The following is a 21,455-nucleotide window of genomic DNA, read 5'->3' on the forward strand; positions in this document are numbered from 1 at the left end:
GAGGTATTATGCTTAAATGGTGGGTATGGAGAATTTTTAGTTAGGTTAGACTTTCTTTCTAGCTAGTATGTTTGTTAGTTTAGATAGTGTGCCTAGTTTAGAGAGTGTGTTTTTAGTCGTTATTCTGGCTTATCTTGGTTTTACTCTTGATATTGCAGATGTCGACGCCTCTCCAAACATACATTGGATTTGCTGATGGTGCTTGTCGTAGTACACGGAATATCTCTTCTGTAGCTTGGGTTATCTATTCGCCCTCTGACGAGTTAGTTTCTATGCATGGGGTAAGCCTCGGTCAAACGACGAGCAACATTGCAGAATACAGTGCAGTGGTTGAATTATTATCTGAATCTATTACATTTGGAATTCGACGTTTGATAGTCAGGTTAGATTCTGAACTCGTTGTATTACAGCTTAATAGAGTATATGCCATCAGAAATCCTGTGTTATTAAGATTGTTTTTGAGAGTGCGTCTCTTGGAACGTGAATTTGATTACATTGAATATCAGCATATTCCAAGGTCTTTAAATACATTAGCAGATGCAATTGCTTCTCGAATGTTGGACAGACATTTACGATAATCATGCAAGTAAATTTAAAAACATTTCGTCACATATGTTAAACAAAATAAGCCGGTAATAATGATATATATATAGATAGGAGTGTGTCAAAAAATATATACATCGTCTTCGATCATAGGTTTAAAACACCTTATGATCGGCAAAATGATAGGTACAAAAAGTCAAAATGTCACATGTGACTACAAAAGGTGACCATCCAGTCACTGGTGATGATCTCTGTAAGACACTACTGCACGGGCAACCTTACATAAAAATCTCCTAATAGGCCCTGGGACTGCGACTACATGGCGCTGCAGTCTGATAGGAATGTCATCTATGGTCGTCTCCGGTATGTCCACCGTCAGACGCTCTAGATCATGCTCCAACTCAACTAGCATCTCTGCGGCCGCATCCTGTGGGGCCGGTGGCGGTGCAGGTGGGTGTCTCCTCTAGAAAGCCCGGAGATTGGCTGGACGACGTGGGCCTACATCTGCATTTTGAACATTTTTACTGTCAGTTTGAGGCGATATATATAAAAAACAAAAAATACATAACTGAAAAACTTGTGAAAAATAAAGTACCTCTATCGTCCCATTGTTCTCCCTGTGGAAGAACCATGTCCGGATCACCTCGAAAATCTACTCCGGCATACGGAAAGTCCTGGATCGCAAAAACCTGGTCCTCTAACCAGTGAAAATAACTATCAGTGAATCGAACAACTGCCGCACCCTCGTCAGGATGCCGGGCCATCACCGTAACCCATCGTATAAGCTTTGGCTCTCGAGGACCCAAGATATCAATAGTGAGATGCTGAGGGATCAACATCGGAACTCTCTCTAAGGCAAAGCTCACAACTAGAGGCCCATATCCAAAGGTCTTTAGTTGTCCATTCTTTGCCCTAGTCAGTTGGCCCTTCAAGTTGGCCGACACAGCATCGCACCAGTTGAAGATGGTGCCTCGGAAACAGTCAATTGCCATCCGCATTTGGGACCCAGTGGCAATATGTAAAGTGGCTGAGCCACAAATTCTGGTAACAGTGAAAGCTATGACCATGAGTTCACGCCGAGAGATGTATTTGATCTCTATGCCTTTCGCATGGCGTTGATTGGGTATGCACCAATCTGCCCGGAGACTATCAAGGGATTGGCCACCCGGCCTAGTCCCGGCTAGATTGAGTTGCTCGCCCCTATTTGACAAGCCAGTGAGAAAGTAGATGTCGGAGGGCTCTATCTCGAGCTGGTGCTCACCGATGTAAAAGCATTGCTCATTAACGTTCCATCTCTCAACCAGCCACTCCAAGAATCTCACCTGAGCCCTCATGCCAGGTATGGCCCAGTATTTGTATAATCCACATGCTCTTAGGGCATAGATGGAAGGTTGGTGACCAATTGTAGCTTCATCAACCTCCTCGTGCTCTCTTTCTCTCCAATCCAGCATGGTAAGTGCCCTACACACCAACAAATGGACATTAGAATTAATTTTAGGAAATTTGAATGGATGATTTTGGAGTTTGGGGTTTGAAATTCCGCCCTTTGCGGAGGACGCACCCCGCGTTTGGCACACAGAGCGCCGGGACGCAGGTGGCCTGAAGGTAGACTGCGTCCCCCGACCTTTTTCCTGTGTAGGAAAAAGTCGAGGGACGCAGGCCACCCTTTAGGGCACCTGCGTACCCCGCGGAGTGGTTTTCAAAACCTAAAACCCCCCAAAAATCAAAACTGAAACCTAAAATGAAATTTTAATCGGATGAAATTGACAAGGAGGATGTTGTGAAATACCTGGAAGAGACGGCGTTCGATTCTGACGGTCGGATTCTCCGCAATGACCACGGGAAGTTTCTTGCCAAAAGCCCTTTTCTCAACCTCAACAGTAAAATGGTAAAAATGACATGGTAAAAAGTCTTTTTATAGGTTTTTTGGATAAATGAGTTCTAAATTTGTTTATTTTTCACCATGGAAGGATATTTTTCAATGCATTTTTGCCTATCTTAAACAGGTATGAGTAATGTGTCGTTTTTGTGCAGGACAAAGGGATTTAGAGGGAAAATTGTCATTTTTCACAAACCAAAATATCATAGTCATCTTTTAAGCCCTTTTCTGACTCCTAAAATATGAAAAGATTGCCGAGCGTTTCTTTTACACTCGTTAAAACGGAATTAAAAGATGATCCCCTTATAGCTCTTTTCTGACCGTAAAATCAGGAAAATATTGCCGGGTTTTTGTCGTTTCAAACTCGATACGGAAATAAAACGACGTGTCCTTGATCGCTTTTTACTTTTCAGATCAGTGGCACTAATTATGAAAGTACTCCTTGGTCGCAAGATCAAGCGGTTCCCCTAGGTATTATTTTATACTTTTTCGGGCTTGAGGGACACAAATCTACGAAAAAGTTCAACTTGGAGTCTTCTTAAGTTTTTCAGACTCTCTAAAATTGAAAAACGCCGAGTTTCTCCTATACTGGGCTCGTTAAAATTTCACAGTAAAGGACCTGTTCAATTACAAACAGGAACGAACCACTCCTTCCTAGGGTTCGAATCAAAACTAGGTTGGACTCATCCGAAGGATGAGCTTATAATCAAGCATATGTTATCCTCCTCAAGCTTGTTAAAAATAAAGAGGTACTTGCCAGAAATAGTGGGGGAAAAGAGAGAAGAATGAACCTATTTGTTATCCTTTGTCTCAGAAGAAATCTTATTACCACTCTTGAACACGACACTTTTCATTCACCTGGGTTGGGAAATCCTTTGCCTCACAGTTGATCAATCCACATTGAAAGTCTTCAGCCGGGTTCCAGGGATTAACTTTAAGTCATTCGTCACCAAGCCATCTATTTTGTCGTTATGTGTTCAAGAGGTCTGCAAGCAAAACTTTCATCTGCAAAATACTTGTCGTCCATTTGACCATCCCTCAGTCAGTCTTTACAGCAACATTTCTTCAACTTGAACAAATGATTTCGTGTTGTGGGCTTGCCTGCAACGGTTCGCTTTCTATCGACATCAGCACATTTTCTAGAGAGATGACTTAGAAATCATCAGTACCTTGAAGTCTGCATGCATCAATGGCAGGTTTCTCGCCTTTGACGTCAGTTTACATCATCGACTTTCGATCGAAGGATTCCGTGAAATGTTCGACATCAACTCATTCATTCACATCTCATGGATTGTACTGGGTACTTTGAGAACCATTGACATTACTGGTGGTCTCTCTCACACTTGTTAACAGTTTACATCATCGACTAGTAATCAAGTGGTTTCTACCATGTTCGACATCAGCTCATTTATTCGCATGGCTAGAATCATACCAATTCGGGAAGTAGAAATGAAGACCCTGGATCTAGTTTCCACCATCCAGGCTGCGAGGAGTTTTGTATTCATTATCTAAGTAGACTAATCATAAACAGATGGCTGCACCCATACTGTGTCTACAAAAGTCTATGATTATGATGTACTGCAAGATCATTCCTATATCAGAGTAGTTAGTCTGTTAGTTAAAGTTTTGATCTGAGTATGGGAATGCCTACCTCAGTGATGATATAATCTTATACATGTATTTTGTGTTGAAAATTGCAGGTTCTGACCAGGCTCTCCACGAGATAATCCTTGAAATGATAAAGCGCTTCACCCTTCCTAGATTTACAAAACCCTAATCTACTACAGGCTTCGCACTTTAGGGGGAAATCTGTTACACTAAAAAATGTCACCATGGCTATGTACAGTTAGTATGGCTCTATCAACAGTCATGCTATCCTCCTGGGCAAGTCTTAAGCCTCTGCTCTCCATGTCAAACTCCAAAAAGAGAGAAAGTCTCTATAAATGTATTTATCTCTGGGTACGTAGGTTCTCTCAACCTTACCTGCGGGTACGCACCCAATGTTCACAAAAGATGCGTCTTTGGACGCTCTGTATGTAAAGGGGCAGGTGCGTCCCCCTGTAAAGGTCAAAATGCGCAAGTTTCATCTTTAAAAAGTTACTTGTGGTCATTTCTAGAGCATTCTAGAAGGTTGTTCGACATGTATTGAGCGCCTCCAGATGGTTCATGCACTCCTACCAAAGAGGAACTTATCCCATCAATAAGGGAGCTATCCCATCCAAAGAGGGGATTATCCCATTGATGGTGGACCTGAATAACTTCCTCTAGACCACTATAAATACAGGCATTGGGCCAGAAGGAGGAGGGGTTGAAAGCTAAACATTTCTAAGGGTAGATGCTGCAGGAATTAGGACTCCCATTTAGAAGCTTGTGAGGAGAGATTGTCATCTTTACTTGTTCTATTTGGAAGTGGGTGAGCTTTGTCAAAGTAAAGGAGAACTCTTGATGGACCCTGGGAGGGACTTGCACAACACCAAGGCTCAGGTTGTAATTGTTCCTTTTGTTTCCTATTAATGCAAATGAGTCCATTCTTCTCAATAACTTGTTATTTATGAGTTGTTTCATGTACTCCTTGGTCTATGTGTTAAATATGTTTTATTCTATGAGATTATCAAGTGTTATTTAATCGTTTGATTGTTAGTGGATGCAGGTTTCAAAGTGAAGGAGGAGCTCATTCGGATCAATGGAGCTGGACTGCTACAACAGCGTTGGATTATAGGTAGGATCTAAACACTTGATTTCTTATATTGTAAATGCATGTTTAGAGAATGATTGCTCTTGTTTGTCTTGTTTGTCACTAGAGAGTCTTAGGCTCCTAGGGAGGTTGATTTGTGTCCGCACTATCGACTCTTTCCGCCTGACATGAACTTCCCAAAAATATTTAGATTATACAAGTGTTAAAGGTTAATTCATTGGTCTTCCAACTCAATTAAAACCCTTAGTTAAATTCTTTGGAAAAATTATCCAGCCTAAAATTGTCTACAAAGATACAACATCAGATTGGCACCATTGCTGGGAAATGAAGTTTGAAGTTATTTCCCTCGGGTAGTGATTAGACTTACCTCTTAATGGTGAATAAGTGGTTAGGAAGCTAAAATATTTCACCCGGCAAGTTCACATATCAAATATGGTTTCACGAAGACATACCAGATCTCATTAAGATCCACAACGTTTCTCTCCATTATCATATCGAGAGAGACTTTTGAGAATTTCACCTCTTGGGCATAGATTAGAAGCTTCCACTTCTACTTCTGCCTCTCTTCCACATGAACCAGTATCACAACTAGAGCCTTTTCAATCTACCCCAATCCTTTCTAAATTATCATATTTATCACCTAAAGATTTAGAACTCCTCTCTAAAGGATTAGATCTTCAATCTTCATTATTAGTCCATCAGCTTGAGTCCTTTGAGTTTCTTTCTTCCCTTTCAAAAGCATATGATACAGAAGCAGATCCTGAACTTGAATTACCTGAATTGAAACTAGTTGATTTTATTTCCTCTGTTATACATACTTATCCTTCTATTTCTTCCAAGCCTGAAGAGGAACTCAACATTTATACAAATCCTTTAGCCTTTGAAGATCAAGAGAAAATCATACCTGAAGTCCAAAAACTAGTTGTTCATCCTCAGTTTTTCAAGAATCCTAAACCTCCATCTCAATCATCTTCAAGAAAAGTTGTCTCTCCTAAACAAGTAGTTTTAGTACAACACTAGATGGTCGATTTAGGCCAATTGTAATAGCTCGGTATGCAACATTAGTACTTCCACCAACAAATCAACTTCATGATTTTCCTGAAGGATATTTGAAACATTTTCCCAGATTTAATGGAGAAACAAGGCCATCTGCAGAAGATCATTTGGCTGCATTTCTTGATTTTGTAGAAAATATGAATATTGAACATGAGAAAGTCTATACAAGACTATTTGTCCAATCATTAGAGGGAAATGTTAGAATATGGTTTAGGAAATTACAAGAAAATTCTATAAATACATGGACTGAATTAACCAACATATTCAAAAATCAATGGGGAATTAAAAAAGATCTTGTGTATTATTTAACATAATTTGAAGATTTGAGAAGGAATCCTAGTGAACCTGTTGTTGAGTTTATCAAAATATTTAATAAGGTTTACAATAAGATGCCACTAGATTGTAAACCCCCACTGACTACAACTAAAGTTAGAATTTCTAAATCATTTGATGATGATTTTGTTGCAATGCTTAGAGAAAGAAAATCTGAAGCCATAGAAGATATGTGGGCCAATGCAATTAAGGTAGAAGCTAACAGGTCGACATCCAATAAATTGAAAGCAAAAGAAGAAAAATATGAAACAAAAATGAAAGCTAGAGAAGAAAGTACTTCATCATCAAAGAATAAAGAAGATGAACACAAAATTGATGAAATAACTTCATTATTAAGAAATTTGTCCAATTGAATTTCAAGAATGGAAACTCAGTCTAGAGTAGCCCAACAAGTTACAAATAGACCTCTAGTACAGTATGGAAGAACTTTCTAGCCACAAATTTTGCAAATACCAAATAATGACCAACAAATTAAACCTCCATTAATGATTGATGATCAAGATCTTGAAGAAGCAGTCCCGGTTGTCACTAATGATATTAATTATTTTCATGATCAATCATCTCAAAATTCTATTGTCCCTATTAGTCAGAATCAACCTCTTACTCAAAATAAAGAATCCTCTCAAGTTTCTAAATATCAAGATTTTTCTGAGTTTCTCATTGCTGAACTGAATAGAATATATGACCTAAGACCCAGACAAGGTCCTGGTAGGCTTGTAAAAAATGTTACCTTTGATGAGCCTCAAGAGAAAGCTGCTGAAACTCCATTTGTTCAACCTCAAAATTAGTTACAAGAGCAATCTTCTACAGAAAAATTTGTTCCAATTGTCTTTAATGTTGAAAGAGAATTAGAAAGGGTAAAAATTCCAATTCCCTTATCTGAACTTTCAAGGAATCCAGGTTATAAACAACAGGTTTCCAAATGGATACAATATTCAAGTGTAGATGCTGAAGGAGACGTGATTAGCCTACAGGATGAGAAGCCTTCAGTAGTTTTTGGGCCTAGTTCAGACATGATAGATGAAAGTGTGCCACCTTTCTATGTTACTTTAAAAGTTCATGATTTTCATTTTGTACAATTGTATGCTAGATTCTGGTGCTTCCCATAATCTGATGCCTAAAGTTATCATGGACCAACTTCAGTTGCAAATTACCAGGCCCTATCATGATTTATACACATTTGATTCAAAGAAAGTACCTTGCTTGGGATTAATCAAAGATTTAGTTGTTACTCTTGCTCAAATCCCTATGAAGAGCATAGTATTGGATATAGTTGTTATAGACATTCCTCCTAAATTTGGTATGTTATTATCAAGATCTTGTTGTGCTAAGCTTGGAGGAAGCTTACAAATGGATATGTCCTATGCTACAATCCTAGTTTATGGAGGTGAACATTTAAGGTTGTACAAAGAAGTAAGATTCATAAACATTGTTTGTAAATCTAATCAAGCAATAAATCATCCTATATATGTTATTGATCAAGATTTTGGGTGTTTTACTTTGGCTGCAAATGATCTGTGTAATCCACAAACCAAAATTGAAGATACTATAAATATCCCTCAGTTTTCAAATAGTGATGTTTGGAAAATGTATTTTGATGGAGCATTTTCTAAAGATGGAGTTGGAGTAGGAATTGTACTCATTTCACCTGAAAATAAAAACATTACTCAATCCTTCAAGTTATATTTTGAAGTCACTAATAATGTGGCAGAATATGAGGCTTTAATTTTGGGACTAGAATTAGCTAAAAATTTGAAGGTACAAAATCTAGCAGTATTTGGTGATTCAGAATTGATAGTAAAACATATCCAAAATATTTGCCAAACAAAACATCTTAGACTCAGAGCTTATAGAAATGAAGTATGGGTCTGTGTGGAAAATTATTTTCAAGCTTTCAATACTTCAACAATTTTGAGAGAAGATAATATTCATGCAGATTTCTTGGAAATTTCTGCAATTCCTTTCAGAATATGAATCCTTTTCAATTACAGTATCATATTGAAATGAAGTACAAACCTTCCATCCCACACAATTTAAGACATTGGCAATTCTTTGAAGAAGACGAGTAGTTGAAGAATTTCTTACATGCCATTGATGAATTTTCTAGTTTATATGTTGAAGAAGAAAATAATGATGAAATAAAAGAAAATGTTGTTGATTCAGAAACAAAGACTATAATATTGGAACTACAGAAGAGATAAGAAATGTTAAAATCTCAGCCAGTTTGCCATAAGACATAAGATAAAAATATATCGATTTGATTAAATAATAAAAAGATGTATTTGTATGGTCATACAAAGAATTGAAAACTTATTACACAACTATTATTTAGCATAAAACTCCTTTGAAACCAATAGCTAAGCCATTTCAACAAAAATTAAGAAGGATTAATCTAGTCATATTTCCCATTATTGAAAAACAAGTAAGAAATCTCTTGGATGCAAAAATAATTGTTCCTTTAAGATATTCTAAATGGATAGCTAACCTGGGACATGTTAGGAAGAAGAATGGAGAAATAAGACAGTGTGTTGATTTTAGAAACTTGAACAAATTGTCATTGATAGATAATTATCCATTACCAAAAATGGATCAATTACTTCAAAGAGTAACATGCTTTGATAAGATTTCAATGTTGGATGGTTTTTTTTGATATAATAAGATTTTGGTCAGTTAAGGACAGAGAAAAGACAACATTCACAACTCCATGGGGTACTTTCATGTATTCCAAGATGCCTTTTGGTCTGATCAATGTTGGTGCAACATTTTAGAGGGGAATCGATTTGGCATTTGTTGGTAAGGTAAATAAATTCATAGTCATTTACCTGGATGATTTAACACTATTTTCTGAGCTTGATGCTAAGCATATCAAACATTTGAGTAAAGTTTTTCAGAGATGTAGAAAATTGGGGATTTCTCTTAACCATAAGAAATCACTCTTTGCAATGAGGGAAGGGAAATTGTTGGGACACATTATTTCAAAAGAAGGAGTTATAATTGACCCTAAAAGAGTTTCGACCATTCAGGTAATCAGTTTGCCCGGAAATAAGAAAGAAATTTAGTCATTCCTAATGAAGATACATTTTTTAAGAAGGTTCATACCTAATTATGTTGAAATCTTCAAAGATATTATTGATATGCTCAAGAAATATAGTGAAGTCAAGTTGACCACCCAAGCTAATTTTTTTTTTCTCAGATCAAAAATGAAATATCTTAGGCTTCAGTGCTTTCCAGTCCAGATTATTCAAAGCTTTTATGTATTTTCTCCTTCACCTAAGATACTACAATAACAATAATTTTGTTGTAGAGAAATGAAGATCAACATGAGAAACCAATTTCTTTCTTTAGCAAGGTTATGATTTGGTACACGCTTTGAAATAATTTAGGATTTGTGTTCTACATTCCCCTATAATTTCTTATGTGCCTAACAATGCTGTAAAGAAAGTGTTGACTCAGCGTGATACATATGGAAAGAGGGGGAGATTAATTGCTAAGATACTAGAGTTTGGTTTAGGATATCAGACTTATAAAGTTGGTGAAAGGACATGGTCTAGCTAAGTTGTTGGAAGAATCAAACTGCAAAATTATGGGTATCAATACAATAATGCAAGTTTCAGAGGAGAAGAATCCACAAGAACATTATCACATTTCAGAAGAGAAGAATCTACAAGAACCTTCTTCCAGTTCAGTACCTATACCTCTTCCTCTACACATTAATGAAAAGTTATTATTATCATATTGGTACAAAGATATTGTGCATTTTCTATGTGATTTTGAGTACCCTCTTGAATTCACAAAGAATCAATGTAGATCCATCAAACTCAAGGAAATGAAGTAATGCATAATAAATGCAAACTTGTATTGGAAGGATCCCTTGAATATCCTCTTACTATGTTTGACTGAAAGTGAGACAGATGGAGTAATTGAGCAGTTTCATGAAGGAGTTTGTGGAGGACATTATGCTTGGAAGGAAACTACACATAAAATACTCAGAGCAGGTTTCTATTGGCCAAAACTATTTGCACAAGTTGGTTCCAAAGTGAGAAGTTGTATCCCTTTTTAGATTTTTGCAGGAAAACAGAGGTTAGCATCACTTCCTCTTGATCCAGTTTCAGTTGAAGCTCCTTCTTGCAGTTGGGGTTACATTTCATCGGTGAAATAGTTCCCTCTTTAAGTAATCAAAATAGATGGATATTAACATCCACTGATTACTTCACAAAGTGGGTAGAATAAATTCCTATAAGGAATGCAACAGACACAATGGTGATAAAATTTATTGAAGAAAACATTTTGTTTAGATTTGGTATCCAAGACAAATAGTTACAGATAATTCTCAAGATTTTAGTAGCATTAATATGATTGAATTTTGTGAAAAATATCAGATTGCTTTACATCACTCTACACCTTATTATCCACAAGGGAATGGGGTAGTAGAATCATCAAATAAAATCTTGATCAAAGTCATCAAGAAGGTGTCAACAAAACATAAAAGAAACTGGGATAATCATCTAAAATATGCAGTATGGACAAAGAGGGTTTCTCCTAAAAGGTCTACTAGTAAATCCCCTTTTAAACTTGTTTATGGAATAAAAGCTATTTTCCATACTCAATTAGCATTTCCAATCATGAAGTTTTTTCAGGAGTCATATGAAGAGGATGATGATTTTTCAAGGAGGATAAATCAAATTATTGAGCTAAATCAAGACAGATATGAAGTCTAGCATAAACTTTAGCAATATCAGGACAAGATGAAGAGTTTGTTTGACATAAAATCCAGAGGAAGATATTTCATACAAGGAGATTTGTTTCTTAGATAGGATGCGATAAGAGAAGAAAGAGGCAAGCATGGAAAGTTTGATAACTTATCGTTAGGACCTTTCAACATTGCAGAGGTCAAAGGCAATAATACATTCATTCTTCATAATCTAGAAGGAGAATATTTCTCATTTCAAGTCAATGGGAAATATCTCAAGCATTATATCAAGTATTGAGTGTTTTTCAGCATCATCATTGTATATTTTCTGTTTTCTTTACATTTCCAGAGTGAGTGTGATTTTCATAGCAAAGACTCCATAGCCCGAGGAGAAGGCACGTGGATCTTTATGTTCTTTGCATACCGCAGGGGTAAGCAGTCCCCAGATGGAGTCGATGTTATAACTTATTTTTGCCATTAGAATTGTTTGACAAATTTCTATTGATTTCAAAAAATAGAAAATTAAAAAAAAAAAAAAGAAATGAAAGTTTTAAAAATCTAAAAGAAAGAAAGAGAAAAGAGGAAAAAGAAATAAAATAAAAAATAGAGAAAAATAAAAAAATATTATAAAAGAAAAAAGAAGTATTATTATGCATGAGAATAAGTGAGCAAATTTAAATGTCACTCATTATATTTTTAATTTGGAAATTAAATAGTTTTTCAATAATATATTGTAAATAAAGCTTTGATTTGACTTGTCGTTGAATAAAATAAAATTTATGTAGCTTTCGATGGTCAAGATTACACTCAACCATATCAACGACGGAAAATTGATTGTGGGACCACTCGCAATCCTGACAGCTAATAGAAGAGGGGGGGGGGGATGGGGGGGTTGGGCTTGGGGGGGGACGGGGGGGTTAGGGGGGGTGGATGGTGTGCAAAGTACTTTCCCCTATCTCACTCTGGCATATGTGTCATACTCCTATTGATTGTGGGATCCCACTTACCTCAAACCACATACTTCCACTACCCCACCTCGCAAAATATGTTTACCCCTCCGCTAACGTTCCCGTTATTTTCTAGCCTTCGCCAACTCTCCACTATTTCTAGTCATAACTATCCCTCCCGACAAATTGACCAATCGACCATTATCACATTAATCACCCCTGCCAATGTCTAATTCATTTAATTCACTACACCGTTAACAATGAACCTGTCATAAAATTTGTTACGAGCATCATAATAAAACCATTATCCTTTCTAAACTAAATTATTTCACCTTCCACCTACAACCAGAGCATTCTAAACATGATTCAAGAAAACTATAATGACCATTAGCTATTAGTTGCCATCACTCCTGAGTAAAATTCTCAATCATTTCCTATGATTTTATTCTTTCCAAAATGGCCAGCCATAAGGGAAAATCCAAGGTATCTGTCGAGAGTCCCCTCCTACCCCCTGTAATTAACCTAGATGAACTACCTCTCATCGATACCCAATTCAAAATCACAGAAACCCACTATGAATTTGATTTGTATGAGCTTCACAATTGGGAATTCCAGAAGTATGAGGACGCCAACGATGAATTCTCCTTCTGGGAATCCTTTCTCCCTCAGTTTTGTTTCCCCCAGACCCACCATTTCCCAGAATTTGTCACCTGGTGTGAAGCCCAATACCTCCCAAGTCAAAGAGCTATAGTTGCTCAAAATAATGAAATTATTTTCTCCATAACCTTTGAATCAATCTGTCAAGCCCTGCAATTAAATCCACAAGACTCCCTCCACCCTTTTTCTACTGATGCACTTATGGATATTTATCAGAAGCTTACTTTTCGACAAAGAGCTCATATTTTTTAGTCATTCCTACCTAAGAATTTTGAATTTCCTAGGACAAATCCACCCTATTCCTCTGCAATATTTCCTGAGATGTCTAGGTAGGTAATTTCCATAGTTTATTTTCTATTAGGGTATCCAAATGATCAGTGGGTAGACGAAGTTATCTTAGGGTTTTTATCAGTGTTTTCATCTGGCAAGAAACCCTCAATTATATTCAATTTCAGTCAATTCTTGTCAGATATAATTCATGATCAGTTTCTCAAGTTCAGTGTTGAAGGATCATTCAAGCACTAACGAATTTTCGTATATTTGTTTGTATATCATCAATCAGAAAGATTCAAGTTCCCTCTACATAAATTAGATGATGAAGGAAATCCACATCCAGTAATTGATTGGAACTCATAAGTGAGGAAAAACTCTTAAGACTTCTCTTTCAGTGACTTTGTCAAGAAATTCTTTCATATGGCACTTTGTCTATTAAGTAGTGATGCAGGTCCTAGGATTCCTACATATATAAAAAGGATTCTACACCTAAGTGAGCAGCCAAAAGTTGGAGACTAGTATCTATACTAGAAATTTTCAGAGATTAGAGTCTACGGTTTTGAGTTGCCACCTTATAAATTACCAATTTTTCTTCCTATGAGGATTTTTGCCTTAGAATTTATTAGGAAAATAATGAATATGGATGATATACATTTTGTGTCAAGAAAACAGAAATCTCAGTTTAAATTAAAGGCACAAATTGGTCCATTTATTGTTAACACCACAATCGTAGAAAAGGAAGTAAACATTCTACTTAAACAAATGATATCTAGACTCGGTTTTAATTGACCTTATGACCCCCTGGGAGTGATTTCAAAGATAAGGACTGAGAAAAAGTCAACACCTTATGTACACACATCAAAGCCAAATATTGAACAATTTGCAAACAGAGAAGAATGGGAAGAAAACACTTTGCAAGAAACTGAAGAGTATACCTCCAGTCAGACAACATTGGAGACTCCAATACCGAAAGAAAAAGAGATTAAATGACCAAGAGAAAGTGTCTCACCTAGAAGTTCAACACCTAAATCATCCAGCTTCAAAGTTTTCAAAAGAATGAAATCAATAAATATAGAAGATGAGTCATCAAAAGGCAGAAATTCAAAAGAACAAACTACAATAGTGTTATCAGGCGAGCCTTCTTTTTCATTCCAGCAAACTGAAGAAATAGTTATTGATTCTCCTACTTCTCTTGTTTCTCCATCTTTGGGACAAAAAAAGTATATTTTCTAGATTTAGGGTGATGAAGAGAAAGAATGAAGCACTCAAAACCTCCACCTATGTTGAGTTTTGGAAACAATCTTCCACTACTCAACACAAAATTTTATCTACACTAGACCCTGATAAAGGGAAATTCCAGTTGGCATTCCTTGAGCCAAAAGTACCAATTCCTAAGAGTGCAGATGATTATAAAGATTCTATGTTTTCTTTTGATACTAAGTAGATACACCCTATAGATCAAATTGATCTCCACAAACAAGAAGGTGAAATTATTTATTCTACATTGACAAGCTCAACCATGGCAACTTCTAAGCTACAAGCCTCCTTAAATAATATTCATTCACAACTTAAATTGGAAAGAATGTCTTCCCTAGCCAAGGATACCAGAATAAAGGGGCTGGAATATCTGGTGATAAAGCTAGGAGTGGATCCTAGTGATGTCCATGCTACTGAAGAAATAATCAAAAGAAGAAATGTAGATATTCAAGAACTTAGAAAGAAGTTAAAATTGCCTACAACAGAACATCCACAGGAAAAAGAAGTAGGACAATTGGAAAAAGAGAAAGAGAACATGCTGAAAATAATTGTGGAACAAAACATCCAAATTCAGAAAATGGAGGCCGACATGGAAATCCCGCTAAAGGAAAAATAACAACAAACAAGTGCAGGAACATCTATAGTGCAAATAGAGGCAATCAATGAGGAAACACTTTTTTTTATTATCAAAGGCCATGGAAGATTTATCCTTAAGGATTGTGGAGATTGAGAATATAAAAGCAACATTGCAGAGAATGGAAGAAAACAAGATTAAATTAGATAATGCATATATATCTGAAATACAAAAAACTTTCAAGCTAACCAAACAGGTTGAAAAATATGAAGATGAATCACTCACAACGCAGACATTATTTGAAGAAAATGAAAAAAGATGGTTTGATATTAATTCAACCATAACATAACTCTGGACATCTATTGAGATCATCTTTGAACAAGAAGAACTGGTGACAAGATCAAAGGAAACCATAACAAAAATCAAATAAGACTTAGATCACAAGCGAGGAGAAGCAACTAGGATAATCAAAGTTCTTAATTCCAAGACTAAAGAAGAATTGGAGGAATTAGGAATTGAAGACAAGACTGATATAGTCCTAGAAGTAAGAATAGTTTTGACTAAAAGAAATTTAATGTTGCAATTAGAAAATAAATGTCAAAACTTAGAAGTACATGTAAAGAAATTCCACAAAAAATTTAATATCTTATGCCAAAAGGGACTTCCACCTCTAAGAGATTCTAGTGGCCAATTAATTCCACTATAAAATTACCAACATAGATTACATGAAATAGCATAGATCAAAATTTTCTAAAGTGAAAGGAATCATAAGTGGTAAAGCATTCATTGAAGGCCTGGAATATGATCTATTTATCCAACATGAAATTCAACATTTATTTATCACTAGGCCAACTTTTGAAAAATACATAGAGGTGGATGAAGCATACAAAAAAGTAATTAAATTTTCCATTCTAGATGACAAAAGGTGGGACAAATTACTCGAACTCATCAGATAGAATTGAATGCAGTTTTTCAGGGTACTAATTTTCCATTCTAGATGACAAAAGGTGGGAAAAATTACTCAAACTCATTGGATAGAATTGAATGCAGTTTTTTAGGATACTAACACAGAACAACAAGAGTTGAATGCACATTTTCTGGGCCAACACATCAAAGGAAGAAGCATAAAGAGAATAAGCATATTTTCAAGTAGAAGTTACCAACAACACCCTTGAATAGAGTGTTAAATATGCAATCAGTTTTAGGAAAATTTATTTTTATATTGTATTTGTTTGATATATCCAAATCATTTTGGATAAAGATTGTATTTTGTAAAAGAATTGTATTAGATTTAGATATTTTTGAATTACACTTTATAAATATTTTGTAATTTGAAGTAAGAAGGGTTGAACCCTTGTGATGATCCAGTGACATTATTGTACTCTTCTGAATTTTTTTGAAGATAATCAAAGGATTCTGACTTCACTCTTAACAACATTTGTGTTCATGTGAGTCTTTCTGGTTTATTCATCTATGTTTTTCATCATATATTCAAGGTAACATAGGAGTTAGGGTAAGGCTAAGTTAAGTATTAACTTTCATGATAGCCCGCTGCAAAGTTATCATCTTTATGGAGATTAACTAATTGAACAGTCTATTTAAATTAGTTCCTCTGCACCTTTAAATTGTTTCCTTTTGTCATCTCTTGAATATAGATTGTTTGGTTGTAGAATTTTTTTTAACACATCATCTGTATTTGATTAATTAAGTATTCAATATGAATGTCTCGTTATCACATATATTCTTCCTTTCCACTTTCAAAATCAATTCAAATATTTTATGTTGTTATGAGTAAAAATAAGCCCTTTGAACTTCTAAAAAATATTTGGATTATACAAGTGTTAAAGGTTAATGCATTGGTCATCCAACTCAATTAAAATCCTTAGTTATATGCTTTGGCACAATTCCCCAACCTAGAACTGTCTACAACGATACAACAACAGCCAAGTCTTATTTTTGCAGAGGCTTCGACACCAAACAATGCGAAGTCTAATTTGAACTTTTTATCGGGGAAACCCCCTTGCATGTTGGCGGTATACAACACCAACAAGATAACCTTATTGTATCATGTTTTAAATATTATAACACTATTACTAATATTAATACCAATAATATTATTGTTAATATTACCAATATTAATATAAATATTAGTAATAACTATCACAATAATAATATTCCAATAATAATATTTTAGTTTTATTTATATTAACACTATAATTACATTATCATTAAAAATTATAAAAATTCTAATAATAATATGAATATGAATATTATTGTATAAATGTTACTAATATTTTACATAATCATTGTCTCTATAACAATACTTTTTATATAGATTCTCAAATCTTGTATTTCTAATAATAACAATATAAATAATAATTTGAAATTACTTTTTGAAATATTAATAACATTGGTATATTTTTGGAATTATTAGTACTATTATATCAATAACTCTAATTTTTAATTATATTATAATATTGTACACTCTAATATTAATGATAGTAAATTGAAAATAATGTACTTTTAGTTTTAATGTGTTTAAGAATACAATGTACAATGTTTAATATGTTTAGGAATTCTATGTTTTATTATTATTATTATTATTATTATTCAACGAAATGGGTAAGGGTATTTGTATTAATAAAAGTTGGAGATGGGTCCAAAACCATTAGATCGATTTTTTGAGACAAAAAACTGATTACTACTACATGAGTTGGATAACTAATTCAAAGAGCGAATATGTCCATTGTAAACTTTGTAGAAGGACCTGAGAAGGAAACCAAATTTGCAAACTAACATATTGACACATGATATTTAATGATTACTAGCAACAAAAGGCCAAAAACCACCTCAAAAATAAGGCATAGAAATCAACAAAGACCATGATTAGCCGCTTCAAACCTCTTGTAGTGGAGGGTCCTCTTTCTCTTGGTAGGAGTAGCAGAACTAGAACCACTAGTTTCCAACCTCTGAGATGGAATGGTGGAGACTTATAGTGAAGCCACATGGACACTAAGTGAACAAACATCCTTCCTCAACCCACCCAAAAAATTATCCATGTCAACATGATGGGTTAGTAGTTAAGCATCCAAAAAGAGATGGAATGAATACCTTTGTCTCTCAACCATGTCTTAAACTTTTTGAATTGAAGTAAGCAATGCTTTTGTTCCATGTAAAAGTCCATCAATCACTGTAGTTGTGTTAAGATTGTCCCTTCTACCAAACACAATGGAATTCACTCCACCAACTTCTAAAACCAGGTGATACAATTGTTATACAAAAGGGGTTGAGTCCCTATTACCAAACATAATGGAATGCACTCCACAAACTTAAAAACCAAGTAAGGTAATTGTGAAAGCAGAAGAGCTAAGAAATTTGATATATAATTGAATTCAAGACCCTTTCATGAGATGACCTACAATGAATAAACCAAAATATCTGCAATCACCTCCCTAATATAGGACAACAATGATGGAGGAGCAACGAAGGATAGAAGAATTAACTCCATTTTCAAGAACAAAGAATTAGACATCCCATCCATGGAATCAAGAAATAACTCAATACTAAAGAAGAATAAATAGACATGACCATCGAGAAGGGAAGGAGTTGAACCTGATGCCACTTGTGCAATGACATTTGACACCGAGAACAATCCATGTAGATATGTGGCCAACAATGGGAGAAGGCCGACCAAAGTTCAAGTTCGATATGGACCTAAGATTCCACTTTGATTCGAATTTGGTTTCTCCTCAAAATACCCATTGATTTTTGTGGATAGAGAGAAATACGAGAAAATATCTCCTAAGGTGTCATGTTAAAACTCAGTGTGCTTGTCATTATTAAGGAATTGGAGAGAAGTCCAACCAATGATTCATTTCAATCACATTGATTCATCATAGCACCTTTTTTTTCAAACCCATTAGTCATCGAGTTCAAGTGTCTATACACATGAAAGAAATACACTTGCTCAAAATGAGAGGTTGAAGTGCATTCCTTTGACTTAATGTCGAGGATTCAAAGTTGATGGCCTTCATGGCTTCGGTAAATTGATGGGAATCAACAAAAATAATTATCTTGGGAATTTTGAATTCATTGGCAAGTTTTGAACCCTTCCATATAGCCAAGTATTATGATTAATTGTTTGTCACTATTCCAAGGTCCCATGGGAATTGGGAAACAATCTTTTGATTAGGGCCTAGGATGACCCCTCCTGCTCTTGTGTCCCAAATATTATTAGTAATATAAATGATATAGTCAATAACACTATTATTAAATTAATAATTAATTAGAGTATTAATAACATTAATATTAAAAATAAATGTTATTATAATTGTAATAATTATTATAATTATAATAACATTATTAATTAATAACATATTATTAAAATTATTCAATAAGAAATAAAAACTTATATTTATATATATTTTTTGTTTATTTAATATTTAGAAAATCTATCATATATATATATATATATATGTCATAAGGCATTCCCCTGCTAGAAAAACTTCCTCCCAGGCCACTTGTATCCTCGTGGGATGTTGATTTTAATGTTAGACAATTGAAATAGCCTTGTCCATCCCATTGAATACAGGTATTGTCAGTTACAATTCAGATAGAATTCTATCGCTACGATAGAATTCTATAAAAGAATGAGATGGCCATGAGGGTTTCATATTTTTTCTTCGCTCTCCCATCTTGTTGTTGTTTGGTGCGCTTTGGTTTGATACGCTCTGGTGTGTGTCTTTGTTTGTTTTGTGTGATACCATCTCGTAGTGCTCACAATTTATTTTACGAGTGACAGGCACGGGACCATGAATGGTTGTTGATTGATATGTCTGTCGTTTTAATGGTATTTTTGAATCCTAATATGCAGGAACTGCTGGTATTGGTAGCGAGAGATCAGCGGGAGAAGCGAAGGTTTTGATCCATCTGGTAGCTATGTCATGGCGATCTGATGCCAACAAATTCCCAGCGTCCTGTTTCTACAACAAAGATGTAGGGGCCATCAATGTGTCGTCGTCCAACAACAACACTATGGATTCCAACATGACCAACCCCGAGATCAAGCGGAAATGGGGCGATGACGAGGAGTTGGAGAATGACCGAGTTTGGTCGAGGGTACTTAGTGATGTAGAAGAAGAGGGTGTTCTAAGAAGAAGCTTAGACTGTACAAAGAGAAATGTGCACTTCTTGAAGAGTTCTTCAAAAAGAACAGGGCACCCGAACATGTAAGTCTCTATTCAAAGTACTCATTTATGGTTTTCATTTTGTCATGATTTTGGCTGTTGTAACTTCTTCTACTTCCACAGAAGCAAAAACAAGAGTTGGCCTTACAATTACATCTCCATCCTCGACAAGTTGAAGTGTGGTTCCAGAATAGACGAGCAAGGTTAGCTCGTGTCCTTTATTCATTCATTGTATTTTACATGTCGACATTATAATATTGGAAATCATCTATTTGGAATCCATAGGTGCATAATATGGCCTCTAAGTTTGAAGAGTGACTTCGAACTTAAAATTCGAGCAAATTTATAATTGGGAATAGTTTTGATCCAATGGAGATCCTATTGTGTTGACAATTTTATTGATCGATTTCTCTTATAGGTTAATTAAATGTTACGATTTTTTTTCTATGGCAAAACTCAATCAAGTTGAAGTGGACTGCGAGGTTCTGAAGAGATATAATGAGGCACTTGCAGACGAGAACAAAAAACTTCACATGGAGCTGGAAAAACTGAAAGCTCTCAAAATGTCATCGCCACCTCTGAGGCCCGCATCAACCCTTAGGATGTGCCCCTCCTGTGAAAGAGTTTCAGCAGCTAACAATAGCCGTGACTTGACTTTGGTGAAATCTCGGTCTATATTTTTAGGAAGTGCTTTCCAGCCATGAATGGTTGGTAATCATGAGAGTTTCTTTCTTATGTAATTAATGTCCATCCATGGCATGTGTAATTTCTTACAATTCAATTCACGGGTGGACATTGTTCACATGGTTAAACATTTTAGGTTTTTCTCTAAAAGTTCAATTTCTAAAACATTATAGAGTTTCTCTATTTACTTTATTACTTGTATTTTAGTGGATAAAAGCTATTAAGTCACTGTTAATTTATTTAATTGTTAAATATCTATTAATTTATTTAATTAGATAAGGCATAATGAAAGAATACATAGCTCACTGATTGGGAGCCTATAAAATAAAAATTCTCTTGTAAAATATAAAATGTTTATGAATTCATATCTCTTTCTGTTACTTCTTGTGTTTATGTATTTTATTTCAGTCTATTATTATCAATCTAAAAATGTTAAAGAAATACCTTAAATTATTATCATTTTTAATAAAATAGAGCATACAACTCATCTCATAGCAAGAATCGTCGTTATCTCTAACAACGATATTTATTGGATTTAAGAGATCTGTGGTTTGTATCTTTTGACTTAGTTACCGGAGAACACACAGTCTGAACCATTTTTATGTCAACGTTTCAAATCCCAACTGGGATCCATCATCAGGACTTATGAATGATGATAAAAGAAGAGCTGCTTAGAAGGAA

At 35.1% G+C, this 21,455-nt stretch overlaps 1 protein-coding gene across 1 annotated transcript; it reads left to right on the plus strand.

Annotated features, from left to right (window-relative positions):
* The first annotated feature begins 884 nt into the window (after nt 1-884).
* On the plus strand, nt 885-20,794 carry LOC149189988 (homeobox-leucine zipper protein HAT2-like). The gene is made up of 3 exons (XM_089410401.1): nt 885-993; nt 19,778-20,132; nt 20,509-20,794. Exons 1-3 carry the CDS (start codon nt 885-887, stop codon nt 20,792-20,794), a joined length of 750 nt encoding a protein of 249 aa, XP_089266527.1.
* Nucleotides 20,795-21,455: the final 661 nt, after the last annotated feature.

The sequence above is a fragment of the Pinus tabuliformis genome, chromosome 3_1, assembly GCF_031772625.1.
Source record: "Pinus tabuliformis cultivar Carrire ecotype Pingquan chromosome 3_1, CPIR1, whole genome shotgun sequence".
Taxonomy (NCBI): Eukaryota; Viridiplantae; Streptophyta; class Pinopsida; order Pinales; family Pinaceae; genus Pinus; species Pinus tabuliformis.

What these genes read in the sequence shown, in the direction of transcription:
- LOC149189988 (XM_089410401.1), top strand. Translation starts at nt 885, where the DNA reads ATGTCATCTATGGTCGTCTCCGGTATGTCCACCGTCAGACGCTCTAGA. An exon ending in TGGGGCCGGTGGCGGTGCAG is followed by an intron (nt 994 to 19,777) that starts GTGGGTGTCTCC and finishes CCTAATATGCAG; the next exon opens with GAACTGCTGGTATTGGTAGC. An exon ending in AGAACAGGGCACCCGAACAT is followed by an intron (nt 20,133 to 20,508) that starts GTAAGTCTCTAT and finishes TTTCTCTTATAG; the next exon opens with GTTAATTAAATGTTACGATT.